Here is a 27,994-nt window from a genome sequence, read left to right on the forward strand (position 1 = left end):
GGTGAGGGTGCAGTATGAGAGCGAGTCGGTGAGGGTGCAGTATGAGAGCGAGTCGGTGAGGGTGCAGTATGAGAGCGAGTCGGTGAGGGTGCGGTATGAGAGCGAGTCGGTGAGGGTGCAGTATGAGAGCGAGTCGGTGAGGGTGCAGTATGAGAGCGAGTCGGTGAGGGTGCAGTATGAGAGCGAGTCGGTGAGGGTGCAGTATGAGAGCGAGTCGGTGAGGGTGCGGTATGAGAGCGAGTCGGTGAGGGTGCAGTATGAGAGCGAGTCGGTGAGGGTGCAGTATGAGAGCGAGTCGGTGAGGGTGCAGTATGAGAGCGAGTCGGTGAGGGTGCAGTATGAGAGCGAGTCGGTGAGGGTGCAGTATGAGAGCGAGTCGGTGAGGGTGCAGTATGAGAGCGAGTCGGTGAGGGTGCAGTATGAGAGCGAGTCGGTGAGGGTGCAGTATGAGAGCGAGTCGGTGAGGGTGCGGTATGAGAGCGAGTCGGTGAGGGTGCAGTATGAGAGCGAGTCGGTGAGGGTGCAGTATGAGAGCGAGTCGGTGAGGGTGCAGTATGAGAGCGAGTCGGTGAGGGTGCGGTATGAGAGCGAGTCGGTGAGGGTGCAGTATGAGAGCGAGTCGGTGAGGGTGCGGTATGAGAGCGAGTCGGTGAGGGTGCAGTATGAGAGCGAGTCGGTGAGGGTGCGGTATGAGAGCGAGTCGGTGAGGGTGCAGTATGAGAGCGAGTCGGTGAGGGTGCAGTATGAGAGCGAGTCGGTGAGGGTGCGGTATGAGAGCGAGTCGGTGAGGGTGCAGTATGAGAGCGAGTCGGTGAGGGTGCAGTATGAGAGCGAGTCGGTGAGGGTGCGGTATGAGAGCGAGTCGGTGAGGGTGCAGTATGAGAGCGAGTCGGTGAGGGTGCGGTATGAGAGCGAGTCGGTGAGGGTGCGGTATGAGAGCGAGTCGGTGAGGGTGCAGTATGAGAGCGAGTCGGTGAGGGTGCAGTATGAGAGCGAGTCGGTGAGGGTGCGGTATGAGAGCGAGTCGGTGAGGGTGCAGTATGAGAGCGAGTCGGTGAGGTGCAGTATGAGAGCGAGTCGGTGAGGGTGCAGTATGAGAGCGAGTCGGTGAGGTGCAGTATGAGAGCGAGTCGGTGAGGGTGCAGTATGAGAGCGAGTCGGTGAGGGTGCGGTATGAGAGCGAGTCGGTGAGGGTGCAGTATGAGAGCGAGTCGGTGAGGGTGCGGTATGAGAGCGAGTCGGTGAGGGTGCGGTATGAGAGCGAGTCGGTGAGGGTGCAGTATGAGAGCGAGTCGGTGAGGGAGCAGTATGAGAGCGAGTCGGTGAGGGTGCAGTATGAGAGCGAGTCGGTGAGGGTGCAGTATGAGAGCGAGTCGGTGAGGGTGCAGTATGAGAGCGAGTCGGTGAGGGTGCAGTATGAGAGCGAGTCGGTGAGGGTGCGTATGAGAGCGAGTCGGTGAGGGTGCAGTATGAGAGCGAGTCGGTGAGGGTGCAGTATGAGAGCGAGTCGGTGAGGGTGCAGTATGAGAGCGAGTCGGTGAGGGTGCAGTATGAGAGCGAGTCGGTGAGGGTGCGGTATGAGAGCGAGTCGGTGAGGGTGCAGTATGAGAGCGAGTCGGTGAGGGTGCAGTATGAGAGCGAGTCGGTGAGGGTGCAGTATGAGAGCGAGTCGGTGAGGGAGCAGTATGAGAGCGAGTCGGTGAGGGTGCGGTATGAGAGCGAGTCGGTGAGGGAGCAGTATGAGAGCGAGTCGGTGAGGGTGTAGTATGAGAGCGAGTCGGTGAGGGTGCAGTATGAGAGCGAGTCGGTGAGGGTGCGGTATGAGAGCGAGTCGGTGAGGGTGCAGTATGAGAGCGAGTCGGTGAGGGTGCGGTATGAGAGCGAGTCGTGAGGGAGAGTTGGAGAGCGAGTCGGTGAGGGTGCAGTATGAGAGCGAGTCGGTTAGGGAGCAGTATGAGAGCGAGTCGGTGAGGGTGCAGTATGAGAGCGGGTCGGTGAGGGTGCGGTATGAGAGCGAGTCGGTGAGGGTGCGGTATGAGAGCGAGTCGGTGAGGGAGCGGTATGAGAGCGAGTCAGTGAGGGTGCAGTATGAGAGCGAGTCGGTGAGGGTGCGGTATGAGAGCGAGTCGGTGAGGGTGCAGTATGAGAGCGAGTCGGTGAGGGTGCGGTATGAGAGCGAGTCGGTGAGGGTGCAGTATGAGAGCGAGTCGGTGAGGGTGCAGTATGAGAGCGAGTCGGTGAGGGTGCAGTATGAGAGCGAGTCGGTGAGGGTGCAGTATGAGAGCGAGTCGGTGAGGGTGCAGTATGAGAGCGAGTCGGTGAGGTGCAGTATGAGAGCGAGTCGGTGAGGGTGCGGTATGAGAGCGAGTCGGTGAGGGTGCAGTATGAGAGCGAGTCGGTGAGGGTGCGGTATGAGAGCGAGTCGGTGAGGTGCAGTATGAGAGCGAGTCGGTGAGGGTGCAGTATGAGAGCGAGTCGGTGAGGGTGCGGTATGAGAGCGAGTCGGTGAGGGTGCAGTATGAGAGCGAGTCGGTGAGGGTGCGGTATGAGAGCGAGTCGGTGAGGGTGCGGTATGAGAGCGAGTCGGTGAGGGTGCAGTATGAGAGCGAGTCGGTGAGGGTGCAGTATGAGAGCGAGTCGGTGAGGGTGCGGTATGAGAGCGAGTCGGTGAGGGTGCGGTATGAGAGCGAGTCGGTGAGGGTGCAGTATGAGAGCGAGTCGGTGAGGGTGCAGTATGAGAGCGAGTCGGTGAGGGTGCAGTATGAGAGCGAGTCGGTGAGGGTGCGGTATGAGAGCGAGTCGGTGAGGGTGCAGTATGAGAGCGAGTCGGTGAGGGTGCAGTATGAGAGCGAGTCGGTGAGGGTGCAGTATGAGAGCGAGTCGGTGAGGGTGCGGTATGAGAGCGAGTCGGTGAGGGTGCAGTATGAGAGCGAGTCGGTGAGGGTGCAGTATGAGAGCGAGTCGGTGAGGGAGCAGTATGAGAGCGAGTCGGTGAGGGAGCAGTATGAGAGCGAGTCGGTGAGGGTGCAGTATGAGAGCGAGTCGGTGAGGGTGCAGTATGAGAGCGAGTCGGTGAGGGTGCAGTATGAGAGCGAGTCGGTGAGGGTGCAGTATGAGAGCGAGTCGGTGAGGGTGCGGTATGAGAGCGAGTCGGTGAGGGTGCAGTATGAGAGCGAGTCGGTGAGGGTGCAGTATGAGAGCGAGTCGGTGAGGGTGCAGTATGAGAGCGAGTCGGTGAGGGTGCAGTATGAGAGCGAGTCGGTGAGGGTGCAGTATGAGAGCGAGTCGGTGAGGGTGCAGTATGAGAGCGAGTCGGTGAGGGAGCAGTATGAGAGCGAGTCGGTGAGGGTGCAGTATGAGAGCGAGTCGGTGAGGGTGCAGTATGAGAGCGAGTCGGTGAGGGTGCAGTATGAGAGCGAGTCGGTGAGGGTGCAGTATGAGAGCGAGTCGGTGAGGGTGCAGTATGAGAGCGAGTCGGTGAGGGTGCGGTATGAGAGCGAGTCGGTGAGGGTGCAGTATGAGAGCGAGTCGGTGAGGGTGCAGTATGAGAGCGAGTCGGTGAGGGTGCAGTATGAGAGCGAGTCGGTGAGGGTGCAGTATGAGAGCGAGTCGGTGAGGGTGCAGTATGAGAGCGAGTCGGTGAGGGTGCAGTATGAGAGCGAGTCGGTGAGGGTGCGGTATGAGAGCGAGTCGGTGAGGGTGCAGTATGAGAGCGAGTCGGTGAGGGTGCGGTATGAGAGCGAGTCGGTGAGGGTGCAGTATGAGAGCGAGTCGGTGAGGGAGCAGTATGAGAGCGAGTCGGTGAGGGTGCGGTATGAGAGCGAGTCGGTGAGGGTGCGGTATGAGAGCGAGTCGGTGAGGGTGCGGTATGAGAGCGAGTCGGTGAGGAGCAGGTATGAGAGCGAGTCGGTGAGGGTGCGGTATGAGAGCGAGTCGGTGAGGGTGCGGTATGAGAGCGAGTCGGTGAGGGTGCGGTATGAGAGCGAGTCGGTGAGGGTGCGGTATGAGAGCGAGTCGGTGAGGGAGCGGTATGAGAGCGAGTCGGTGAGGGTGCAGTATGAGAGCGAGTCGGTGAGGGTGCGTATGAGAGCGAGTCGGTGAGGGTGCGGTATGAGAGCGAGTCGGTGAGGGTGCGGTATGAGAGCGAGTCGGTGAGGGTGAGTATGAGAGCGAGTCGGTGAGGGTGCGGTATGAGAGCGAGTCGGTGAGGAGCAGTATGAGAGCGAGTCGGTGAGGGTGCAGTATGAGAGCGAGTCGGTGAGGGTGCAGTATGAGAGCGAGTCGGTGAGGGTGCAGTATGAGAGCGAGTCGGTGAGGGTGCGGTATGAGAGCGAGTCGGTGAGGGTGTAGTATGAGAGCGAGTCGGTGAGGGTGCAGTATGAGAGCGAGTCGGTGAGGGTGCAGTATGAGAGCGAGTCGGTGAGGGTGCAGTATGAGAGCGAGTCGGTGAGGGTGCGGTATGAGAGCGAGTCGGTGAGGGTGCAGTATGAGAGCGAGTCGGTGAGGGTGCGGTATGAGAGCGAGTCGGTGAGGGTGCAGTATGAGAGCGAGTCGGTGAGGGTGCAGTATGAGAGCGAGTCGGTGAGGGTGCAGTATGAGAGCGAGTCGGTGAGGGTGCGGTATGAGAGCGAGTCGGTGAGGGTGCAGTATGAGAGCGAGTCGGTGAGGGTGCGGTATGAGAGCGAGTCGGTGAGGGTGCAGTATGAGAGCGAGTCGGTGAGGGTGCGGTATGAGAGCGAGTCGGTGAGGGTGCAGTATGAGAGCGGGTCGGTGAGGGTGCGGTATGAGAGCGAGTCGGTGAGGGTGCAGTATGAGAGCGAGTCGGTGAGGGTGCAGTATGAGAGCGAGTCGGTGAGGGTGCAGTATGAGAGCGAGTCGGTGAGGGTGCAGTATGAGAGCGAGTCGGTGAGGGTGCGTATGAGAGCGAGTCGGTGAGGGTGCAGTATGAGAGCGAGTCGGTGAGGGTGCAGTATGAGAGCGAGTCGGTGAGGGTGCAGTATGAGAGCGAGTCGGTGAGGGTGCAGTATGAGAGCGAGTCGGTGAGGGTGCAGTATGAGAGCGAGTCGGTGAGGGTGCGGTATGAGAGCGAGTCGGTGAGGGTGCGGTATGAGAGCGAGTCGGTGAGGGTGCGGTATGAGAGCGAGTCGGTGAGGGTGCAGTATGAGAGCGAGTCGGTGAGGGTGCGGTATGAGAGCGAGTCGGTGAGGGAGCGGTATGAGAGCGAGTCGGTGAGGGTGCGGTATGAGAGCGAGTCGGTGAGGGTGCGGTATGAGAGCGAGTCGGTGAGGGTGCGGTATGAGAGCGAGTCGGTGAGGGTGCGGTATGAGAGCGAGTCGGTGAGGGTGCGGTATGAGAGCGAGTCGGTGAGGGTGTAGTATGAGAGCGAGTCGGTGAGGGTGCGGTATGAGAGCGAGTCGGTGAGGGTGCAGTATGAGAGCGAGTCGGTGAGGGTGCGGTATGAGAGCGAGTCGGTGAGGGTGCAGTTTGAGAGCGAGTCGGTGAGGGTGCAGTATGAGAGCGAGTCGGTGAGGGTGCGGTATGAGAGCGAGTCGGTGAGGGTGCAGTATGAGAGCGAGTCGGTGAGGGTGCAGTATGAGAGCGAGTCGGTGAGGGTGCGGTATGAGAGCGAGTCGGTGAGGGTGCAGTATGAGAGCGAGTCGGTGAGGGTGCGGTATGAGAGCGAGTCGGTGAGGGTGCGGTATGAGAGCGAGTCGGTGAGGGTGCAGTATGAGAGCGAGTCGGTGAGGGTGCAGTATGAGAGCGAGTCGGTGAGGGTGCGGTATGAGAGCGAGTCGGTGAGGGTGTCGTATGAGAGCGAGTCGGTGAGGGTGCAGTATGAGAGCGAGTCGGTGAGGGTGCGGTATGAGAGCGAGTCGGTGAGGGTGCAGTATGAGAGCGAGTCGGTGAGGGAGCAGTATGAGAGCGAGTCGGTGAGGGTGCGGTATGAGAGCGAGTCGGTGAGGGTGCAGTATGAGAGCGAGTCGGTGAGGGTGCAGTATGAGAGCGAGTCGGTGAGGGTGCGGTATGATAGCGAGTCGGTGAGGGTGCGGTATGAGAGCGAGTCGGTGAGGGTGCAGTATGAGAGCGAGTCGGTGAGGGTGCGGTATGAGAGCGAGTCGGTGAGGGTGCGGTATGAGAGCGAGTCGGTGAGGGTGCTGTATGAGAGCGAGTCGGTGAGGGTGCGGTATGAGAGCGAGTCGGTGAGGGTGCAGTATGAGAGCGAGTCGGTGAGGGTGCGGTATGAGAGCGAGTCGGTGAGGGTGCGGTATGAGAGCGAGTCGGTGAGGGTGCAGTATGAGAGCGAGTCGGTGAGGGTGCGGTATGAGAGCGAGTCGGTGAGGGTGCGGTATGAGAGCGAGTCGGTGAGGGTGCGGTATGAGAGCGAGTCGGTGAGTGTGCAGTATGAGAGCGAGTCGGTGAGGGTGCGGTATGAGAGCGAGTCGGTGAGGGTGCGGTATGAGAGCGAGTCGGTGAGGGTGCAGTATGAGAGCGAGTCGGTGAGGGTGCGGTATGAGAGCGAGTCGGTGAGGGTGCAGTATGAGAGCGAGTCGGTGAGGGAGCAGTATGAGAGCGAGTCGGTGAGGGAGCAGTATGAGAGCGAGTCGGTGAGGGTGCAGTATGAGAGCGAGTCGGTGAGGGTGCAGTATGAGAGCGAGTCGGTGAGGGTGCAGTATGAGAGCGAGTCGGTGAGGGAGCGGTATGAGAGCGAGTCGGTGAGGGTGCGGTATGAGAGCGAGTCGGTGAGGGTGCAGTATGAGAGCGAGTCGGTGAGGGTGTAGTATGAGAGCGAGTCGGTGAGGGAGCGGTATGAGAGCGAGTCGGTGAGGGTGCGGTATGAGAGCGAGTCGGTGAGGGTGCGGTATGAGAGCGAGTCGGTGAGGGTGCGGTATGAGAGCGAGTCGGTGAGGGTGCGGTATGAGAGCGAGTCGGTGAGGGTGCGGTATGAGAGCGAGTCGGTGAGGGTGCAGTATGAGAGCGAGTCGGTGAGGGAGCAGTATGAGAGCGGGTCGGTGAGGGTGCGGTATGAGAGCGAGTCGGTGAGGGTACAGTATGAGAGCGAGTCCGTGAGGGTGTAGTATGAGAGCGGGTCGGTGAGGGTGCGGTATGAGAGCGAGTCGGTGAGGGTGCAGTATGAGAGCGAGTCGGTGAGGGTGCGGTATGAGAGCGAGTCGGTGAGGGTGCGGTATGAGAGCGAGTCGGTGAGGGTGCAGTATGAGAGCGAGTCGGTGAGGGTGTAGTATGAGAGCGAGTCGGTGAGGGTGCAGTATGAGAGCGAGTCGGTGAGGGTGCAGTATGAGAGCGAGTCGGTGAGGGTGCAGTATGAGAGCGAGTCGGTGAGGGTGCGGTATGAGAGCGAGTCGGTGAGGGTGCGGTATGAGAGCGAGTCGGTGAGGGTGCAGTATGAGAGCGGGTCGGTGAGGGTGCGGTATGAGAGCGAGTCGGTGAAGGAGCGGTATGAGAGCGAGTCGGTGAGGGTGCGGTATGAGAGCGAGTCGGTGAGGGTGCGGTATGAGAGCGAGTCGGTGAGGGTGCGGTATGAGAGCGAGTCGGTGAGGGTGCGGTATGAGAGCGAGTCGGTGAGGGTGCAGTATGAGAGCGAGTCGGTGAGGGTGCAGTATGAGAGCGAGTCGGTGAGGGTGCGGTATGAGAGCGAGTCGGTGAGGGTGCGGTATGAGAGCGAGTCGGTGAGGGTGTAGTATGAGAGCGGGTCGGTGAGGGTGCGGTATGAGAGCGAGTCGGTGAAGGAGCAGTATGAGAGCGAGTCGGTGAGGGTGTAGTATGAGAGCGAGTCGGTGAGGGTACAGTATGAGAGCGAGTCGGTGAGGGTGCAGTATGAGAGCGAGTCGGTGAGGGTGCAGTATGAGAGCGAGTCGGTGAGGGTGTAGTATGAGAGCGAGTCGGTGAGGGTACAGTATGAGAGCGAGTCGGTGAGGGTGCAGTATGAGAGCGAGTCGGTGAGGGTGCAGTATGAGAGCGAGTCGGTGAGGGTGCAGTATGAGAGCGAGTCGGTGAGGGTGTAGTATGAGAGCGGGTCGGTGAGGGTGCGGTATGAGAGCGAGTCGGTGAGGGTACAGTATGAGAGCGAGTCGGTGAGGGTGCAGTATGAGAGCGAGTCGGTGAGGGTGCAGTATGAGAGCGAGTCGGTGAGGGTGCGGTATGAGAGCGAGTCGGTGAGGGTGCGGTATGAGAGCGAGTCGGTGAGGGTGCAGTATGAGAGCGAGTCGGTGAAGGAGCAGTATGAGAGCGAGTCGGTGAGGGTGCAGTATGAGAGCGAGTCGGTGAGGGTGCAGTATGAGAGCGAGTCGGTGAGGGTGCAGTATGAGAGCGAGTCGGTGAGGGTGCGGTATGAGAGCGAGTCGGTGAGGGTGCGGTATGAGAGCGAGTCGGTGAGGGTGCGGTATGAGAGCGAGTCGGTGAGGGTGCAGTATGAGAGCGAGTCGGTGAGGGTGCGGTATGAGAGCGAGTCGGTGAGGGAGCGGTATGAGAGCGAGTCGGTGAGGGTGCGGTATGAGAGCGAGTCGGTGAGGGTGCGGTATGAGAGCGAGTCGGTGAGGGTGCGGTATGAGAGCGAGTCGGTGAGGGTGCGGTATGAGAGCGAGTCGGTGAGGGTGCGGTATGAGAGCGAGTCGGTGAGGGTGCGGTATGAGAGCGAGTCGGTGAGGGTGCGGTATGAGAGCGAGTCGGTGAGGGTGCGGTATGAGAGCGAGTCGGTGAGGGTGCAGTATGAGAGCGAGTCGGTGAGGGGTGCAGTATGAGAGCGAGTCGGTGAGGGTGCGGTATGAGAGCGAGTCGGTGAGGGTGCAGTATGAGAGCGAGTCGGTGAGGGAGCAGTATGAGAGCGAGTCGGTGAGGGTGCGGTATGAGAGCGAGTCGGTGAGGGTGCAGTATGAGAGCGAGTCGGTGAGGGTGCAGTATGAGAGCGAGTCGGTGAGGGTGTAGTATGAGAGCGAGTCGGTGAGGGTGCAGTATGAGAGCGAGTCGGTGAGGGTGCGGTATGAGAGCGAGTCGGTGAGGGTGCAGTATGAGAGCGAGTCGGTGAGGGTGCGGTATGAGAGCGAGTCGGTGAGGGAGCAGTATGAGAGCGAGTCGGTGAGGGTGCAGTATGAGAGCGAGTCGGTGAGGGTGCGGTATGAGAGCGAGTCGGTGAGGGAGCAGTATGAGAGCGAGTCGGTGAGGGTGCAGTATGAGAGCGAGTCGGTGAGGGTGCAGTATGAGAGCGAGTCGGTGAGGGTGCAGTATGAGAGCGAGTCGGTGAGGGAGCAGTATGAGAGCGAGTCGGTGAGGGTGCAGTATGAGAGCGAGTCGGTGAGGGTGCAGTATGAGAGCGAGTCGGTGAGGGTGCAGTATGAGAGCGAGTCGGTGAGGGTGCGGTATGAGAGCGAGTCGGTGAGGGTGCAGTATGAGAGCGAGTCGGTGAGGGTGCAGTATGAGAGCGAGTCGGTGAGGGAGCAGTATGAGAGCGAGTCGGTGAGGGAGCAGTATGAGAGCGGGTCGGTGAGGGTGCGGTATGAGAGCGAGTCGGTGAGGGAGCAGTATGAGAGCGAGTCGGTGAGGGTGTAGTATGAGAGCGAGTCGGTGAGGGTGCAGTATGAGAGCGAGTCGGTGAGGGTGCGGTATGAGAGCGAGTCGGTGAGGGTGCGGTATGAGAGCGAGTCGGTGAGGGTGCGGTATGAGAGCGAGTCGGTGAGGGTGCGGTATGAGAGCGGGTCGGTGAGGGTGCAGTATGAGAGCGAGTCGGTGAGGGTGCGGTATGAGAGCGAGTCGGTGAGGGAGCAGTATGAGAGCGAGTCGGTGAGGGTGCGGTATGAGAGCGAGTCAGTGAGGGAGAAGTTGCGAGAGCGAGTCGGTGAGGGTGCAGTATGAGAGCGAGTCGGTGAGGGTGCGGTATGAGAGCGAGTCGGTGAGGGTGCAGTATGAGAGCGAGTCGGTGAGGGTGCAGTATGAGAGCGGGTCGGTGAGGGTGCGGTTTGAGAGCGAGTCGGTGAGGGTGCGGTATGAGAGCGAGTCGGTGAAGGTGCAGTATGAGAGCGAGTCGGTGAGGGAGCAGTATGAGAGCGAGTCGGTGAGGGTGCAGTATGAGAGCGAGTCGGTTAGGGAGCAGTATGAGAGCGAGTCGGTGAGGGTGCGGTATGAGAGCGAGTCGGTGAGGGTGCGGTATGAGAGCGAGTCGGTGAGGGTGCGGTATGAGAGCGAGTCGGTGAGGGTGCGGTATGAGAGCGAGTCGGTGAGGGTGCGGTATGAGAGCGAGTCGGTGAGGGTGCGGTATGAGAGCGAGTCGGTGAGGGTGCAGTATGAGAGCGAGTCGGTGAGGGTGCGGTATGAGAGCGAGTCGGTGAGGGTGCAGTATGAGAGCGAGTCGGTGAGGGTGCGGTATGAGAGCGAGTCGGTGAGGGTGCGGTATGAGAGCGAGTCGGTGAAGGTGCAGTATGAGAGCGGGTCGGTGAGGGTGCAGTATGAGAGCGAGTCGGTGAGGGTGCAGTATGAGAGCGAGTCGGTGAGGGTGCAGTATGAGAGCGAGTCGGTGAGGGTGCAGTATGAGAGCGAGTCGGTGAGGGTGCAGTATGAGAGCGAGTCGGTGAGGGTGCAGTATGAGAGCGAGTCGGTGAGGGTGCGGTATGAGAGCGAGTCGGTGAGGGTGCGGTATGAGAGCGAGTCGGTGAGGGTGCAGTATGAGATCGAGTCGGTGAGGGTGCAGTATGAGAGCGAGTCGGTGAGGGTGCAGTATGAGAGCGAGTCGGTGAGGGTGCAGTATGAGAGCGAGTCGGTGAGGGTGCGGTATGAGAGCGAGTCGGTGAGGGTGCAGTATGAGATCGAGTCGGTGAGGGTGCGGTATGAGAGCGAGTCGGTGAGGGTGCAGTATGAGAGCGAGTCGGTGAGGGTGCGGTATGAGAGCGAGTCGGTGAGGGTGCAGTATGAGAGCGAGTCGGTGAGGGTGCAGTATGAGAGCGAGTCGGTGAGGGAGCAGTATGAGAGCGAGTCGGTGAGGGTGCAGTATGAGAGCGAGTCGGTGAGGGTGCAGTATGAGAGCGAGTCGGTGAGGGTGCGGTATGAGAGCGAGTCGGTGAGGGTGCAGTATGAGAGCGAGTCGGTGAGGGTGCAGTATGAGAGCGAGTCGGTGAGGGTGCAGTATGAGAGCGAGTCGGTGAGGGAGCAGTATGAGAGCGAGTCGGTGAGGGTGCAGTATGAGAGCGAGTCGGTGAGGGAGCAGTATGAGAGCGAGTCGGTGAGGGTGCAGTATGAGAGCGAGTCGGTGAGGGAGCAGTATGAGAGCGAGTCGGTGAGGGTGCAGTATGAGAGCGAGTCGGTGAGGGTGCAGTATGAGAGCGAGTCGGTGAGGGTGCAGTATGAGAGCGAGTCGGTGAGGGTGCGGTATGAGAGCGAGTCGGTGAGGGTGCAGTATGAGAGCGAGTCGGTGAGGGTGCGGTATGAGAGCGAGTCGGTGAGGGTGCGGTATGAGAGCGAGTCGGTGAGGGTGCAGTATGAGAGCGAGTCGGTGAGGGTGCAGTATGAGAGCGAGTCGGTGAGGGTGCGGTATGAGAGCGAGTCGGTGAGGGTGCGGTATGAGAGCGAGTCGGTGAGGGTGCAGTATGAGAGCGAGTCGGTGAGGGAGCAGTATGAGAGCGAGTCGGTGAGGGAGCAGTATGAGAGCGGGTCGGTGAGGGTGCGGTATGAGAGCGAGTCGGTGAGGGAGCAGTATGAGAGCGAGTCGGTGAGGGTGTAGTATGAGAGCGAGTCGGTGAGGGTGCAGTATGAGAGCGAGTCGGTGAGGGTGCGGTATGAGAGCGAGTCGGTGAGGGAGCAGTATGAGAGCGAGTCGGTGAGGGTGCGGTATGAGAGCGAGTCGGTGAGGGTGCAGTATGAGAGCGAGTCGGTGAGGGTACAGTATGAGAGCGAGTCGGTGAGGGTGCGGTATGAGAGCGAGTCGGTGAGGGTGCAGTATGAGAGCGAGTCGGTGAGGGTGCGGTATGAGAGCGAGTCGGTGAGGGTGCAGTATGAGAGCGAGTCGGTGAGGGTGCGGTATGAGAGCGAGTCGGTGAGGGTGCGGTATGAGAGCGAGTCGGTGAGGGTGCGGTATGAGAGCGAGTCGGTGAGGGTGCGGTATGAGAGCGAGTCGGTGAGGGTGCAGTATGAGAGCGAGTCGGTGAGGGTGCGGTATGAGAGCGAGTCGGTGAGGGTGCAGTATGAGAGCGAGTCGGTGAGGGTGCGGTATGAGAGCGAGTCGGTGAGGGTGCGGTATGAGAGCGAGTCGGTGAGGGTGCAGTATGAGAGCGAGTCGGTGAGGGTGCGGTATGAGAGCGAGTCGGTGTGGGTGCAGTTTGAGAGCGAGTCGGTGAGGGTGCAGTATGAGAGCGAGTCGGTGAGGGTGCAGTATGAGAGCGAGTCGGTGAGGGTGCGGTATGAGAGCGAGTCGGTGAGGGTGCAGTATGAGAGCGAGTCGGTGAGGGTGCGGTATGAGAGCGAGTCGGTGAGGGTGCGGTATGAGAGCGAGTCGGTGAGGGTGCAGTATGAGAGCGAGTCGGTGAGGGTGCAGTATGAGAGCGAGTCGGTGAGGGTGCAGTATGAGAGCGAGTCGGTGAGGGTGCGGTATGAGAGCGAGTCGGTGAGGGTGCAGTATGAGAGCGAGTCGGTGAGGGTGCAGTATGAGAGCGAGTCGGTGAGGGTGCGGTATGATAGCGAGTCGGTGAGGGTGCGGTATGAGAGCGAGTCGGTGAGGGTGCAGTATGAGAGCGAGTCGGTGAGGGTGCGGTATGAGAGCGAGTCGGTGAGGGTGCGGTATGAGAGCGAGTCGGTGAGGGTGCTGTATGAGAGCGAGTCGGTGAGGGTGCGGTATGAGAGCGAGTCGGTGAGGGTGCAGTATGAGAGCGAGTCGGTGAGGGTGCGGTATGAGAGCGAGTCGGTGAGGGTGCGGTATGAGAGCGAGTCGGTGAGGGTGCAGTATGAGAGCGAGTCGGTGAGGGTGCAGTATGAGAGCGAGTCGGTGAGGGTGCGGTATGAGAGCGAGTCGGTGAGGGTGCGGTATGAGAGCGAGTCGGTGAGGGTGCAGTATGAGAGCGAGTCGGTGAGGGTGCGGTATGAGAGCGAGTCGGTGAGGGTGCGGTATGAGAGCGAGTCGGTGAGGGTGCAGTATGAGAGCGAGTCGGTGAGGGTGCGGTATGAGAGCGAGTCGGTGAGGGTGCAGTATGAGAGCGAGTCGGTGAGGGAGCAGTATGAGAGCGAGTCGGTGAGGGTGCAGTATGAGAGCGAGTCGGTGAGGGTGCAGTATGAGAGCGAGTCGGTGAGGGTGCAGTATGAGAGCGAGTCGGTGAGGGTGCAGTATGAGAGCGAGTCGGTGAGGGTGCAGTATGAGAGCGAGTCGGTGAGGGTGCAGTATGAGAGCGAGTCGGTGAGGGTGCAGTATGAGAGCGAGTCGGTGAGGGTGCGGTATGAGAGCGAGTCAGTGAGGGTGCAGTATGAGAGCGAGTCGGTGAGGGAGCGGTATGAGAGCGAGTCGGTGAGGGTGCGGTATGAGAGCGAGTCGGTGAGGGTGCAGTATGAGAGCGAGTCGGTGAGGGTGTAGTATGAGAGCGAGTCGGTGAGGGAGCGGTATGAGAGCGAGTCGGTGAGGGTGCGGTATGAGAGCGAGTCGGTGAGGGTGCGGTATGAGAGCGAGTCGGTGAGGGTGCGGTATGAGAGCGAGTCGGTGAGGGTGCGGTATGAGAGCGAGTCGGTGAGGGTGCGGTATGAGAGCGAGTCGGTGAGGGTGCGGTATGAGAGCGAGTCGGTGAGGGAGCAGTATGAGAGCGGGTCGGTGAGGGTGCGGTATGAGAGCGAGTCGGTGAGGGTACAGTATGAGAGCGAGTCCGTGAGGGTGTAGTATGAGAGCGGGTCGGTGAGGGTGCGGTATGAGAGCGATTCGGTGAGGGTGCAGTATGAGAGCGAGTCGGTGAGGGTGCGGTATGAGAGCGAGTCGGTGAGGGTGCGGTATGAGAGCGAGTCGGTGAGGGTGCGGTATGAGAGCGAGTCGGTGAGGGAGCAGTATGAGAGCGAGTCGGTGAGGGTGCAGTATGAGAGCGAGTCGGTGAGGGTGCGGTATGAGAGCGAGTCGGTGAGGGTGCAGTATGAGAGCGAGTCGGTGAGGGTGCAGTATGAGAGCGAGTCGGTGAGGGTGCGGTATGAGAGCGAGCCGGTGAGGGTGCAGTATGAGAGCGAGTCGGTGAGGGTGCGGTATGAGAGCGAGTCGGTGAGGGTGCGGTATGAGAGCGAGTCGGTGAGGGTGCGGTATGAGAGCGAGTCGGTGAGGGTGCGGTATGAGAGCGAGTCGGTGAGGGTGCGGTATGAGAGCGAGTCGGTGAGGGAGCAGTATGAGAGCGAGTCGGTGAGGGTGCGGTATGAGAGCGAGTCGGTGAGGGTGCGGTATGAGAGCGAGTCGGTGAGGGTGCGGTATGAGAGCGAGTCGGTGAGGGAGCAGTATGAGAGCGAGTCGGTGAGGGTGCGGTATGAGAGCGAGTCGGTGAGGGTGCGGTATGAGAGCGAGTCGGTGAGGGTGCGGTATGAGAGCGAGTCGGTGAGGGTGCAGTATGAGAGCGAGTCGGTGAGGGTGCGGTATGAGAGCGAGTCGGTGAGGGTGCGGTATGAGAGCGAGTCGGTGAGGGTGCAGTATGAGAGCGAGTCGGTGAGGGTGCGGTATGAGAGCGAGTCGGTGAGGGTGCGGTATGAGAGCGAGTCGGTGAGGGTACAGTATGAGAGCGAGTCCGTGAGGGTGTAGTATGAGAGCGGGTCGGTGAGGGTGCGGTATGAGAGCGAGTCGGTGAGGGTGCAGTATGAGAGCGAGTCGGTGAGGGTGCGGTATGAGAGCGAGTCGGTGAGGGTGCGGTATGAGAGCGAGTCGGTGAGGGTGCGGTATGAGAGCGAGTCGGTGAGGGAGCAGTATGAGAGCGAGTCGGTGAGGGTGCAGTATGAGAGCGAGTCGGTGAGGGTGCGGTATGAGAGCGAGTCGGTGAGGGTGCAGTATGAGAGCGAGTCGGTGAGGGTGCAGTATGAGAGCGAGTCGGTGAGGGTGCGGTATGAGAGCGAGCCGGTGAGGGTGCAGTATGAGAGCGAGTCGGTGAGGGTGCGGTATGAGAGCGAGTCGGTGAGGGTGCGGTATGAGAGCGAGTCGGTGAGGGTGCGGTATGAGAGCGAGTCGGTGAGGGTGCGGTATGAGAGCGAGTCGGTGAGGGTGCGGTATGAGAGCGAGTCGGTGAGGGAGCAGTATGAGAGCGAGTCGGTGAGGGTGCGGTATGAGAGCGAGTCGGTGAGGGTGCGGTATGAGAGCGAGTCGGTGAGGGTGCGGTATGAGAGCGAGTCGGTGAGGGAGCAGTATGAGAGCGAGTCGGTGAGGGTGCGGTATGAGAGCGAGTCGGTGAGGGTGCGGTATGAGAGCGAGTCGGTGAGGGTGCGGTATGAGAGCGAGTCGGTGAGGGTGCAGTATGAGAGCGAGTCTGTGAGGGTGCAGTATGAGAGCGAGTCGGTGAGGGTGCGGTATGAGAGCGAGTCGGTGAGGGTGCAGTATGAGAGCGAGTCGGTGAGGGTGCAGTATGAGAGCGAGTCGGTGAGGGTGCAGTATGAGAGCGAGTCGGTGAGGGTGCGGTATGAGAGCGAGTCGGTGAGGGTGCGGTATGAGAGCGAGTCGGTGAGGGTGCAGTATGAGAGCGAGTCGGTGAGGGTGCAGTATGAGAGCGGGTCGGTGAGGGTACAGTATGAGAGCGAGTCGGTGAGGGTGCAGTATGAGAGCGAGTCGGTGAGGGTGCAGTATGAGAGCGAGTCGGTGAGGGTGCAGTATGAGAGCGAGTCGGTGAGGGTGCGGTATGAGAGCGAGTCGGTGAGGGTGCGGTATGAGAGCGAGTCGGTGAGGGTGCAGTATGAGAGCGAGTCGGTGAGGGTGCGGTATGAGAGCGAGTCGGTGTGGGTGCAGTTTGAGAGCGAGTCGGTGAGGGTGCAGTATGAGAGCGAGTCGGTGAGGGTGCAGTATGAGAGCGAGTCGGTGAGGGTGCGGTATGAGAGCGAGTCGGTGAGGGTGCGGTATGAGAGCGAGTCGGTGAGGGTGCAGTATGAGAGCGAGTCGGTGAGGGTGCAGTATGAGAGCGAGTCGGTGAGGGTGCGGTATGATAGCGAGTCGGTGAGGGTGCGGTATGAGAGCGAGTCGGTGAGGTGCAGTATGAGAGCGAGTCGGTGAGGGTGCGGTATGAGAGCGAGTCGGTGAGGGTGCGGTATGAGAGCGAGTCGGTGAGGGTGCTGTATGAGAGCGAGTCGGTGAGGGTGCGGTATGAGAGCGAGTCGGTGAGGGTGCAGTATGAGAGCGAGTCGGTGAGGGTGCGGTATGAGAGCGAGTCGGTGAGGGTGCGGTATGAGAGCGAGTCGGTGAGGGTGCAGTATGAGAGCGAGTCGGTGAGGGTGCAGTATGAGAGCGAGTCGGTGAGGGTGCGGTATGAGAGCGAGTCGGTGAGGGTGCGGTATGAGAGCGAGTCGGTGAGGGTGCAGTATGAGAGCGAGTCGGTGAGGGTGCGGTATGAGAGCGAGTCGGTGAGGGTGCGGTATGAGAGCGAGTCGGTGAGGGTGCAGTATGAGAGCGAGTCGGTGAGGGTGCGGTATGAGAGCGAGTCGGTGAGGGTGCAGTATGAGAGCGAGTCGGTGAGGGAGCAGTATGAGAGCGAGTCGGTGAGGGTGCAGTATGAGAGCGAGTCGGTGAGGGTGCAGTATGAGAGCGAGTCGGTGAGGGTGCAGTATGAGAGCGAGTCGGTGAGGGTGCAGTATGAGAGCGAGTCGGTGAGGGTGCAGTATGAGAGCGAGTCGGTGAGGGTGCAGTATGAGAGCGAGTCGGTGAGGGTGCAGTATGAGAGCGAGTCGGTGAGGGTGCGGTATGAGAGCGAGTCAGTGAGGGTGCAGTATGAGAGCGAGTCGGTGAGGGAGCGGTATGAGAGCGAGTCGGTGAGGGTGCGGTATGAGAGCGAGTCGGTGAGGGTGCAGTATGAGAGCGAGTCGGTGAGGGTGTAGTATGAGAGCGAGTCGGTGAGGGAGCGGTATGAGAGCGAGTCGGTGAGGGTGCGGTATGAGAGCGAGTCGGTGAGGGTGCGGTATGAGAGCGAGTCGGTGAGGGTGCGGTATGAGAGCGAGTCGGTGAGGGTGCGGTATGAGAGCGAGTCGGTGAGGGTGCGGTATGAGAGCGAGTCGGTGAGGGTGCGGTATGAGAGCGAGTCGGTGAGGGAGCAGTATGAGAGCGGGTCGGTGAGGGTGCGGTATGAGAGCGAGTCGGTGAGGGTACAGTATGAGAGCGAGTCCGTGAGGGTGTAGTATGAGAGCGGGTCGGTGAGGGTGCGGTATGAGAGCGAGTCGGTGAGGGTGCAGTATGAGAGCGAGTCGGTGAGGGTGCGGTATGAGAGCGAGTCGGTGAGGGTGCGGTATGAGAGCGAGTCGGTGAGGGTGCGGTATGAGAGCGAGTCGGTGAGGGAGCAGTATGAGAGCGAGTCGGTGAGGGTGCAGTATGAGAGCGAGTCGGTGAGGGTGCGGTATGAGAGCGAGTCGGTGAGGGTGCAGTATGAGAGCGAGTCGGTGAGGGTGCAGTATGAGAGCGAGTCGGTGAGGGTGCGGTATGAGAGCGAGCCGGTGAGGGTGCAGTATGAGAGCGAGTCGGTGAGGGTGCGGTATGAGAGCGAGTCGGTGAGGGTGCGGTATGAGAGCGAGTTGGTGAGGGTGCGGTATGAGAGCGAGTCGGTGAGGGTGCGGTATGAGAGCGAGTCGGTGAGGGTGCGGTATGAGAGCGAGTCGGTGAGGGAGCAGTATGAGAGCGAGTCGGTGAGGGTGCGGTATGAGAGCGAGTCGGTGAGGGTGCGGTATGAGAGCGAGTCGGTGAGGGTGCGGTATGAGAGCGAGTCGGTGAGGGAGCAGTATGAGAGCGAGTCGGTGAGGGTGCGGTATGAGAGCGAGTCGGTGAGGGTGCGGTATGAGAGCGAGTCGGTGAGGGTGCGGTATGAGAGCGAGTCGGTGAGGGTGCAGTATGAGAGCGAGTCTGTGAGGGTGCAGTATGAGAGCGAGTCGGTGAGGGTGCGGTATGAGAGCGAGTCGGTGAGGGTGCAGTATGAGAGCGAGTCGGTGAGGGTGCAGTATGAGAGCGAGTCGGTGAGGGTGCAGTATGAGAGCGAGTCGGTGAGGGTGCGGTATGAGAGCGAGTCGGTGAGGGTGCGGTATGAGAGCGAGTCGGTGAGGGTGCAGTATGAGAGCGAGTCGGTGAGGGTGCGGTATGAGAGCGAGTCGGTGAGGGTGCAGTATGAGAGCGAGTCGGTGAGGGAGCAGTATGAGAGCGAGTCGGTGAGGGTGCAGTATGAGAGCGAGTCGGTGAGGGTGCGGTATGAGAGCGAGTCGGTGAGGGTGCGGTATGAGAGCGAGTCGGTGAGGGTGCAGTATGAGAGCGAGTCGGTGAGGGTGCGGTATGAGAGCGAGTCGGTGAGGGTGCGGTATGAGAGCGAGTCGGTGAGGGTGCAGTATGAGAGCGGGTCGGTGAGGGTGCGGTATGAGAGCGAGTCGGTGAAGGTGCAGTATGAGAGCGGGTCGGTGAGGGTGCAGTATGAGAGCGAGTCGGTGAGGGTGCGGTATGAGAGCGAGTCGGTGAGGGTGCAGTATGAGAGCGAGTCGGTGAGGGAGCAGTATGAGAGCGAGTCGGTGAGGGTGCGGTATGAGAGCGAGTCGGTGAGGGTGCGGTATGAGAGCGAGTCGGTGAGGGTGCAGTATGAGAGCGAGTCGGTGAGGGTGCGGTATGAGAGCGAGTCGGTGAGGGTGCGGTATGAGAGCGAGTCGGTGAGGGTGCAGTATGAGAGCGAGTCGGTGAGGGTGCAGTATGAGAGCGAGTCGGTGAGGGAGCAGTATGAGAGCGAGTCGGTGAGGGAGCAGTATGAGAGCGAGTCGGTGAGGGTGCAGTATGAGAGCGAGTCGGTGAGGGTGCGGTATGAGAGCGAGTCGGTGAGGGTGCAGTATGAGAGCGAGTCGGTGAGGGAGCAGTATGAGAGCGAGTCGGTGAGGGAGCAGTATGAGAGCGGGTCGGTGAGGGTGCGGTATGAGAGCGAGTCGGTGAGGGTGCGGTATGAGAGCGAGTCGGTGAGGGTGCAGTATGAGAGCGAGTCGGTGAGGGTGCGGTATGAGAGCGAGTCGGTGAGGGTGCGGTATGAGAGCGAGTCGGTGAGGGTGCGGTATGAGAGCGAGTCGGTGAGGGTGCGGTATGAGAGCGAGTCGGTGAGGGTGCGGTATGAGAGCGAGTCGGTGAGGGTGCGGTATGAGAGCGAGTCGGTGAGGGTGCAGTATGAGAGCGAGTCGGTGAGGGTGCAGTATGAGAGCGAGCCAGTGAGGGAGAAGTTGCGAGAGCGGGCCAGTGAGGGTGCAGTATGAGAGCGAGTCGGTGAGGGTGCGGTTTGAGAGCGAGTCGGTGAGGGTGCGGTATGAGAGCGAGTCGGTGAAGGTGCAGTATGAGAGCGAGTCGGTGAGGGAGCAGTATGAGAGCGAGTCGGTGAAGGTGCAGTATGAGAGCGAGTCGGTGAGGGAGCAGTATGAGAGCGAGTCGGTGAGGGTGCGGTATGAGAGCGAGTCGGTGAGGGTGCGGTATGAGAGCGAGTCGGTGAGGGTGCGGTATGAGAGCGAGTCGGTGAGGGAGCAGTATGAGAGCGAGTCGGTGAGGGTGCGGTATGAGAGCGAGTCGGTGAGGGTGCGGTATGAGAGCGAGTCGGTGAGGGTGCGGTATGAGAGCGAGTCGGTGAGGGTGCGGTATGAGAGCGAGTCGGTGAGGGTGCGGTATGAGAGCGAGTCGGTGAGGGTGCGGTATGAGAGCGAGTCGGTGAGGGTGCAGTATGAGAGCGAGTCGGTGAGGGTGCGGTATGAGAGCGAGTCGGTGAGGGTGCGGTATGAGAGCGAGTCGGTGAGGGTGCAGTATGAGAGCGAGTCGGTGAGGGTGCGGTATGAGAGCGAGTCGGTGAGGGTGCAGTATGAGAGCGAGTCGGTGAGGGTGCAGTATGAGAGCGAGTCGGTGAGGGAGCAGTATGAGAGCGAGTCGGTGAGGGTACGGTATGAGAGCGAGTCGGTGAGGGTGCGGTATGAGAGCGAGTCGGTGAGGGTACGGTATGAGAGCGAGTCGGTGAGGGTGCGGTATGAGAGCGAGTCGGTGAGGGTGCAGTATGAGAGCGAGTCGGTGAGGGTGCAGTATGAGAGCGAGTCGGTGAGGGAGCAGTATGAGAGCGAGTCGGTGAGGGTGCAGTATGAGAGCGAGTCGGTGAGGGAGCAGTATGAGAGCGAGTCGGTGAGGGTGCAGTATGAGAGCGAGTCGGTGAGGGAGCAGTATGAGAGCGAGTCCGTGAGGGTGCAGTATGAGAGCGAGTCGGTGAGGGTACGGTATGAGAGCGAGTCGGTGAGGGTGCAGTATGAGAGCGAGTCGGTGAGGGAGCGGTATGAGAGCGAGTCGGTGAGGGTGCGGTATGAGAGCGAGTCGGTGAGGGTGCGGTATGAGAGCGAGTCGGTGTGGGTGCGGTATGAGAGCGAGTCGGTGAGGGTGCGGTATGAGAGCGAGTCGGTGAGGGTGCGGTATGAGAGCGAGTCGGTGAGGGAGCAGTATGAGAGCGAGTCGGTGAGGGTGCGGTATGAGAGCGGGTCGGTGAGGGTGCAGTATGAGAGCGAGTCGGTGAGGGTGCAGTATGAGAGCGAGTCGGTGAGGGTGCAGTATGAGAGCGAGTCGGTGAGGGTGCGGTATGAGAGCGAGTCGGTGAGGGTGCGGTATGAGAGCGAGTCGGTGAGGGTGCAGTATGAGAGCGAGTCGGTGAGGGTGCAGTATGAGAGCGAGTCGGTGAGGGTGCAGTATGAGAGCGAGTCGGTGAGGGTGCAGTATGAGAGCGAGTCGGTGAGGGTGCAGTATGAGAGCGAGTCGGTGAGGGTGCGGTATGAGAGCGAGTCGGTGAGGGTGCAGTATGAGAGCGAGTCGGTGAGGGTGCGGTATGAGAGCGAGTCGGTGAGGGTGCAGTATGAGAGCGAGTCGGTGAGGGTGCGGTATGAGAGCGAGTCGGTGAGGGTGCGGTATGAGAGCGAGTCGGTGAGGGTGCGGTATGAGAGCGAGTCGGTGAGGGTGCGGTATGAGAGCGAGTCGGTGAGGGTGCAGTATGAGAGCGAGTCGGTGAGGGTGCAGTATGAGAGCGGGTCGGTGAGGGTGCGGTATGAGAGCGAGTCGGTGAGGGTGCGGTATGAGAGCGAGTCGGTGAGGGTGCAGTATGAGAGCGAGTCGGTGAGGGTGCGGTATGAGAGCGGGTCGGTGAGGGAGCAGTATGAGAGCGAGTCGGTGAGGGTGCGGTATGAGAGCGAGTCGGTGAGGGTGCGGTATGAGAGCGAGTCGGTGAGGGTGCGGTATGAGAGCGAGTCGGTGAGGGTGCAGTATGAGAGCGAGTCGGTGAGGGTGCGGTATGAGAGCGAGTCGGTGAGGGTGCGGTATGAGAGCGAGTCGGTGAGGGTGCGGTATGAGAGCGGGCCGGTGAGGGAGCAGTATGAGAGCGAGTCGGTGAGGGTGCGGTATGAGAGCGAGTCGGTGAGGGTGCAGTATGAGAGCGAGTCGGTGAGGGAGCAGTATGAGAGCGAGTCGGTGAGGGTGCGGTATGAGAGCGAGTCGGTGAGGGTGCGGTATGAGAGCGAGTCGGTGAGGGTGCAGTATGAGAGCGAGTCGGTGAGGGTGCAGTATGAGAGCGGGTCGGTGAGGGTGCGGTATGAGAGCGAGTCGGTGAGGGTGCAGTATGAGAGCGAGTCGGTGAGGGTGCAGTATGAGAGCGAGTCGGTGAGGGTGCAGTATGAGAGCGAGTCGGTGAGGGAGCGGTATGAGAGCGAGTCGGTGAGGGAGCAGTATGAGAGCGAGTCGGTGAGGGTGCGGTATGAGAGCGAGTCGGTGAGGGTGCAGTATGAGAGCGAGTCGGTGAGGGTGCAGTATGAGAGCGAGTCGGTGAGGGTGCGGTATGAGAGCGAGTCGGTGAAGGTGCAGTATGAGAGCGAGTCGGTGAGGGAGCAGTATGAGAGCGAGTCGGTGAGGGAGCAGTATGAGAGCGAGTCGGTGAGGGTGCAGTATGAGAGCGAGTCGGTGAGGGTGCAGTATGAGAGCGAGTCGGTGAGGGTGCAGTATGAGAGCGGGTCGGTGAGGGTGCGGTATGAGAGCGAGTCGGTGAGGGTGCAGTATGAGAGCGAGTCGGTGAGGGTGCAGTATGAGAGCGAGTCGGTGAGGGAGCGGTATGAGAGCGAGTCGGTGAGGGTGCAGTATGAGAGCGAGTCGGTGAGGGAGCAGTATGAGAGCGAGTCGGTGAGGGTGCGGTATGAGAGCGAGTCGGTGAGGGTGCAGTATGAGAGCGAGTCGGTGAGGGTGCAGTATGAGAGCGAGTCGGTGAGGGTGCAGTATGAGAGCGAGTCGGTGAGGGTGCGGTATGAGAGCGAGTCGGTGAGGGTGCAGTATGAGAGCGAGTCGGTGAGGGTGCGGTATGAGAGCGAGTCGGTGAGGGTGCGGTATGAGAGCGAGTCGGTGAGGGTGCGGTATGAGAGCGAGTCGGTGAGGGTGCAGTATGAGAGCGGGTCGGTGAGGGTGCGGTATGAGAGCGAGTCGGTGAGGGTGCGGTATGAGAGCGAGTCGGTGAGGGTACAGTATGAGAGCGAGTCGGTGAGGGTGCAGTATGAGAGCGAGTCGGTGAGGGTGCAGTATGAGAGCGAGTCGGTGAGGGTGCAGTATGAGAGCGAGTCGGTGAGGGTGCGGTATGAGAGCGAGTCGGTGAGGGTGCAGTATGAGAGCGAGTCGGTGAAGGAGCAGTATGAGAGCGAGTCGGTGAGGGTGCGGTATGAGAGCGAGTCGGTGAGGGTGCAGTATGAGAGCGAGTCGGTGAGGGTGCGGTATGAGAGCGAGTCGGTGAGGGTGCAGTATGAGAGCGAGTCGGTGAGGGTGTAGTATGAGAGCGAGTCGGTGAGGGTGCAGTATGAGAGCGAGTCGGTGAGGGTGCGGTATGAGAGCGAGTCGGTGAGGGAGCAGTATGAGAGCGAGTCGGTGAGGGTGCAGTATGAGAGCGAGTCGGTGAGGGTGCGGTATGAGAGCGAGTCGGTGAGGGAGCAGTATGAGAGCGAGTCGGTGAGGGTGCAGTATGAGAGCGAGTCGGTGAGGGTGCGGTATGAGAGCGAGTCGGTGAGGGTGCGGTATGAGAGCGAGTCGGTGAGGGTGCGGTATGAGAGCGAGTCAGTGAGGGTGCAGTATGAGAGCGAGTCGGTGAGGGTGTAGTATGAGAGCGAGTCGGTGAGGGTGCAGTATGAGAGCGAGTCGGTGAGGGTGCGGTATGAGAGCGAGTCGGTGAGGGTGCAGTATGAGAGCGAGTCGGTGAGGGAGCAGTATGAGAGCGAGTCGGTGAGGGTGCAGTATGAGAGCGAGTCGGTGAGGGTGCGGTATGAGAGCGAGTCGGTGAGGGTGCGGTATGAGAGCGAGTCGGTGAGGGTGCGGTATGAGAGCGAGTCGGTGAGGGAGCGGTATGAGAGCGAGTCGGTGAGGGTGCAGTATGAGAGCGAGTCGGTGAGGGTGTAGTATGAGAGCGAGTCGGTGAGGGTGCGGTATGAGAGCGAGTCGGTGAGGGTGCAGTATGAGAGCGAGTCGGTGAGGGAGCAGTATGAGAGCGAGTCGGTGAGGGTGCGGTATGAGAGCGAGTCGGTGAGGGTGCGGTATGAGAGCGAGTCGGTGAGGGTGCGGTATGAGAGCGAGTCGGTGAGGGTGCGGTATGAGAGCGAGTCGGTGAGGGTGCGGTATGAGAGCGAGTCGGTGAGGGTGCGGTATGAGAGCGAGTCGGTGAGGGTGCGGTATGAGAGCGAGTCGGTGAAGGTGCAGTATGAGAGCGAGTCGGTGAGGGAGCGGTATGAGAGCGAGTCGGTGAGGGTGCAGTATGAGAGCGAGTCGGTGAGGGTGCGGTATGAGAGCGAGTCGGTGAGGGTACGGTATGAGAGCGAGTCGGTGAGGGAGCAGTATGAGAGCGAGTCGGTGAGGGTGCAGTATGAGAGCGGGCCGGTGAGGGAGCGGTATGAGAGCGAGTCGGTGAGGGAGCAGTATGAGAGCGAGTCGGTGAGGGAGCAGTAATGGTGAACTCACAATTGGAGTGGCCCCTGCACCACTGTAGAGATGGGACTTGGGACTGAGATCTGGACATTTCCTTTTCTCTGGCTTACTTTTTGGCTCTGTTAAATCTTTTAATTCTTGTTTTTGTAACCAAGTGGGCACCAGTGAATGGCGACTTTGTGCACTTTTCACTATGCTTATGTATTCCTATACTTAGTACTTGTGACAAATAAATAACTCTAAATCTAAAGTTATGCAGGGCATTGGTGAGTCCACAGCTGGAGAAATGTGTGCAGTTTTGGTCTCCTTATCTGTGGAAGGATGTTCTTGCTATCACGGGAGTGCACTGAAGGTTAACCAAGTAGATTTTTGGCATGATGGGACTGATGTGTGAGGAGAGATTGAGTTGGTTAGGATTGTATTCACTGGAATTTAGAAGCATGAGGGGGATTTCACTGAAACCCATAAAATTCTAACAGGGCTAGACAGGGTGGATGCTGGAGGGATGTTTCTGATGGTGGGCCAACCCCGAACCAGGGGTCATAATTTAAGGATAAGGGGTAAAAGTTTTAGGACTGTGATAAGAAGAAATTCCTCCATCCAGAATGTGATGAGTCTGTGGAATTCCCGATGACAGAAAGTGATTGAGGCAAAAAACGGGTATTTCCTAGCAAATAGTTCTGAAGAAGAATCACCAAACTCGAACCATTAACACTGCTTTCTTCCCACAGATGCTGCCAGACCTGCTGAGTTTCTCTAGCAATTCCTCGTTTTGTGTTTTTTTCATCTCTTTGATCACTGGCATCTGCAGTTCTTTGTTTTATTTTAACTCTAGAGAGATTTGAGGCAGAATGATTCAAGAAATTCATTGAAGCCTATTTTGACTCAGGAACATCTCATTCCATCTTTAATGCTTTTAAGCAATGAAGTGAGTTCCTTGCTAGCTGGTAAGAGGATTATTTCTTGTTAATGGCCCAACTTATTTCATTAGTAATCAACTTCTGACCTTATCAAACAGGTTAGCGGATGAAACATCTCTGCGTGGAAATCAGAAACCAGGTACCTGGACCCTTCAGCTCACTTCTTGGTCTGAAGGACCTACATGTTGCTTAGGGGGCAGCACAGTGGCTCAGTGCTTAACACTGCTGCCCCATAGCTCTTGGGACCCAGGTTTAATTCCACCCTCGGGTGACTGTCTGTGTGGAGTTTGCACATTCTCCCTGTGTCTGCGTGGGTTTCCTCCGGGCGCTCCAGTTTCCTCCCGCAGCCCAAAGATGTGGAGGTTAGGCAGCTTGGCCATGCTAAATTGCCCGTAGTGGTCAGGGATGTGTAAATTAGGTGGGTTATGTGGGATGTGTCCAGGTGTCCGGCTCTAGGTGTCGCTGTGGACTTGTTGCACCAAACAGCCTGTTTCCACACCGTAGGGGTTCTGCAGTTCTGTGACTAAGCAACGTCTCAGGATAAACACCATCGGCCACAGCTATACAACTCAAATTGACATCCAGCACTTGCCAACCCCTCATGATGATCATGGCACCTCTCCGGTACACATACAGGTTGTACAGACTTGTATTGCAGGGCGCATTGGTAACTCACAATGAAAGGCTGCTGCAAGGACAATTTGTGTACGCAACAGGTGTCCAGCTCATAGATTAGGCAGGCTGTATCTCACGTAATCTCTTAGTGCTCACTCATTTAGTGCCTACCTGCAAAGTCATAACATCCATGCTTTTCCTTGCCTACCTTGTCATGCAGGGTCAATTAACACATAGACAGCAGTCCTCAGACAACAGGGTGTACACCTTGATGTATGATAAGGACCAGCATAAAGTGCCTGCAACTTACACATCATACACACTGCATGGGGAGCAAGCAAGCCAGGTCTCAGTCTGAGGGGATTGGTACTCATGCAGTGTGCAGGCACACTTTCATCTGGGACTACACAGAGAAGAACAACAACATACGGGTGAAAACAATGACATTTATAAATAAGTGTCAAATATTGCAGACTGCGTTGCTACCCAGGCACCAAAGTGCCCTCAGTAGGTTTTCCTCTTTCCCTCCATCCCACTACATCTTAGGGTAGTCTCTGTTTCCACAGCTGGAGTGCTCAGCAGTGACTCTGTTGGTCCTGTAGTTTTAAGCAGGTAGACCTGGGGGTATTTGTGTCTGGATGGGCCAGGTCTGTAGAGAGCTTCTTGTCAGGTTCAAGCAGACTCTTCATGGTGTGAACTTCCAAGAGTAGGGGGATTGGTGGACAGGGTGGAGTTGGAGGTCCCAGCCACTTCTGGAGTTAAACAAAAACAAAGTTGCTGGAAAAGCTCAGCAGGCCTGGCAGCGTCTGTGGAGGAGAAAGCAGAGTTAAAATTTCAGGTCCAGTGACCCTTCCTCAGAACTCTGGAATTTCTTGAGTGGAGACTTCTGAGGGGCCTGGGTGGGGTTCCTTGTTTGGCTAGGTTTCTTCTGGAACTGCTGTCTCCAGGTGAACAGGGCCCTCCAGATTCTCTTTCCACCTGTTGGCATGCCTTTGGTCCTGAGGACCAATGACTAGGGTGATGGAGACCATGTTTACCAGCTGGCACTCTCAACCTCAGGCTGGTGGGAGTTGTGGCCTCTCCAGGACAAAGATGTCCTTCAGCAAGAACCCCTCAACCCAAGACATCCAGGTAACTCTCAGGGAAGCAGTGGCAAGTTCCCCCTTTTCAGACATGTCCACCAAATGTCCTTGACCTGAGCAGGGCAGCTTCAGAGTGCCAGTGCTCATCAAGGCATAGAGATGGCTTGGCACAAGGGATCCTGGCCTTTTGGCAGATGTTATTGAGTGGCCAGTTGTTCTGGGAACTGCACACGGTAAGATAGGGACAGGATTGGACATTGATGTCAAAGGATTGGTGTAGGTAATTAACAAGGTGAGCTTGGTAAGATAAGGTGAGAAATCTCTAAGGCCTCATGTCAAAAACCGAACTAAAAAACTCAACACAACTCAGACTTAGTCAAAATAACACAAGTTCAGCCCATAGATACAATTAGCTAGAAATTCCAGAAATACTAAGGGCCAATCAAATTGAATGTTTGAATAATTGGTATCTTTCTTGTGCCTACTCTAAACAGTTATTCCTTGCAGCTGGCACAATTCATGTTAAAGCTAAGCCTAATCAGCAGTGGCTACTCCGTATACTTTCTGGTGCCTGCAGCTTCTGTTTGAATAGCTCATATCTGTTTTCTTTGGACAGCCACACACACGTTATCACAAGGGAGACAACACGTGAACAGTGTGTGCAGTGCTATCCAGGCCACTTTCAGGAAACATTGTGAATAAGCCTAAAGCAGAGCTTTTGTGCAGGCTCTCAGTCCTTAAATCAACAAGAACAAAACTAGAGGATTCGAGATGAAATATACATTCTGGAATCTTGCTTCATTTATCCTTTAGGGGCATGGGGAGTAAAGACTTGTGGCAGAGCTCTTATCAGATGAGTTCACGGTTTTAGATAAGATTCCTGACAGACAAAACTATAGTTGTTTACGTAAAATGTAAACTTGCTCAAATGGATGGTCATGTCTTAATTGATGTGTTTATGAGTTCTCAGTTCACAATGCTTTCTATGTAAAAAAAAAATGCATTTGCAAAGTGTTTTGCAATAAGCTTAAAGGCTGCCTCACAGTTTCCAAGCATTTGGTCGGTATTAACAAGCCCGATGGAATAACTCCCATGTAGTATGTCTGACTCCTTATCTTTCATTCTTAGAGGTTTTCCCCTCACAATTGACATCATAGCACTTTGCTGCCATTTCCAAACTCTTTGTGAGAAGTGCAAGAGGTGCAGAACTCTTCATTGCTCAATTGATATGACATGCACAATGCACTGTGACAATTACTTAGGTGGAATCATATGGGGAT

General features: G+C 58.6%; 1 protein-coding gene across 2 annotated transcripts in view; it reads right to left on the reverse strand.

Annotated features, from left to right (window-relative positions):
- The window catches only part of zmp:0000001267 (b(0,+)-type amino acid transporter 1), a 67,708-nt gene that overhangs the window by 25,535 nt on the left and 14,179 nt on the right, over positions 1 to 27,994 (reverse strand). Inside the window, exon 4 of one of the 2 annotated variants that reach the window (XM_048531587.2) lies at positions 26,136 to 26,384. The exons of the other annotated variant lie outside the window; for it this stretch is intronic. Coding sequence (XP_048387544.1) covers positions 26,208 to 26,384 — 177 coding nt within the window. The 3' untranslated portion in view covers positions 26,136 to 26,207. Of the gene's footprint in view, positions 1 to 26,135; positions 26,385 to 27,994 lie in introns of those variants that run through there. 2 annotated transcript variants of the gene reach the window in all.

The sequence above is a fragment of the Stegostoma tigrinum genome, chromosome 4, assembly GCF_030684315.1.
Source record: "Stegostoma tigrinum isolate sSteTig4 chromosome 4, sSteTig4.hap1, whole genome shotgun sequence".
NCBI lineage: Eukaryota > Metazoa > Chordata > Chondrichthyes > Orectolobiformes > Stegostomatidae > Stegostoma > Stegostoma tigrinum.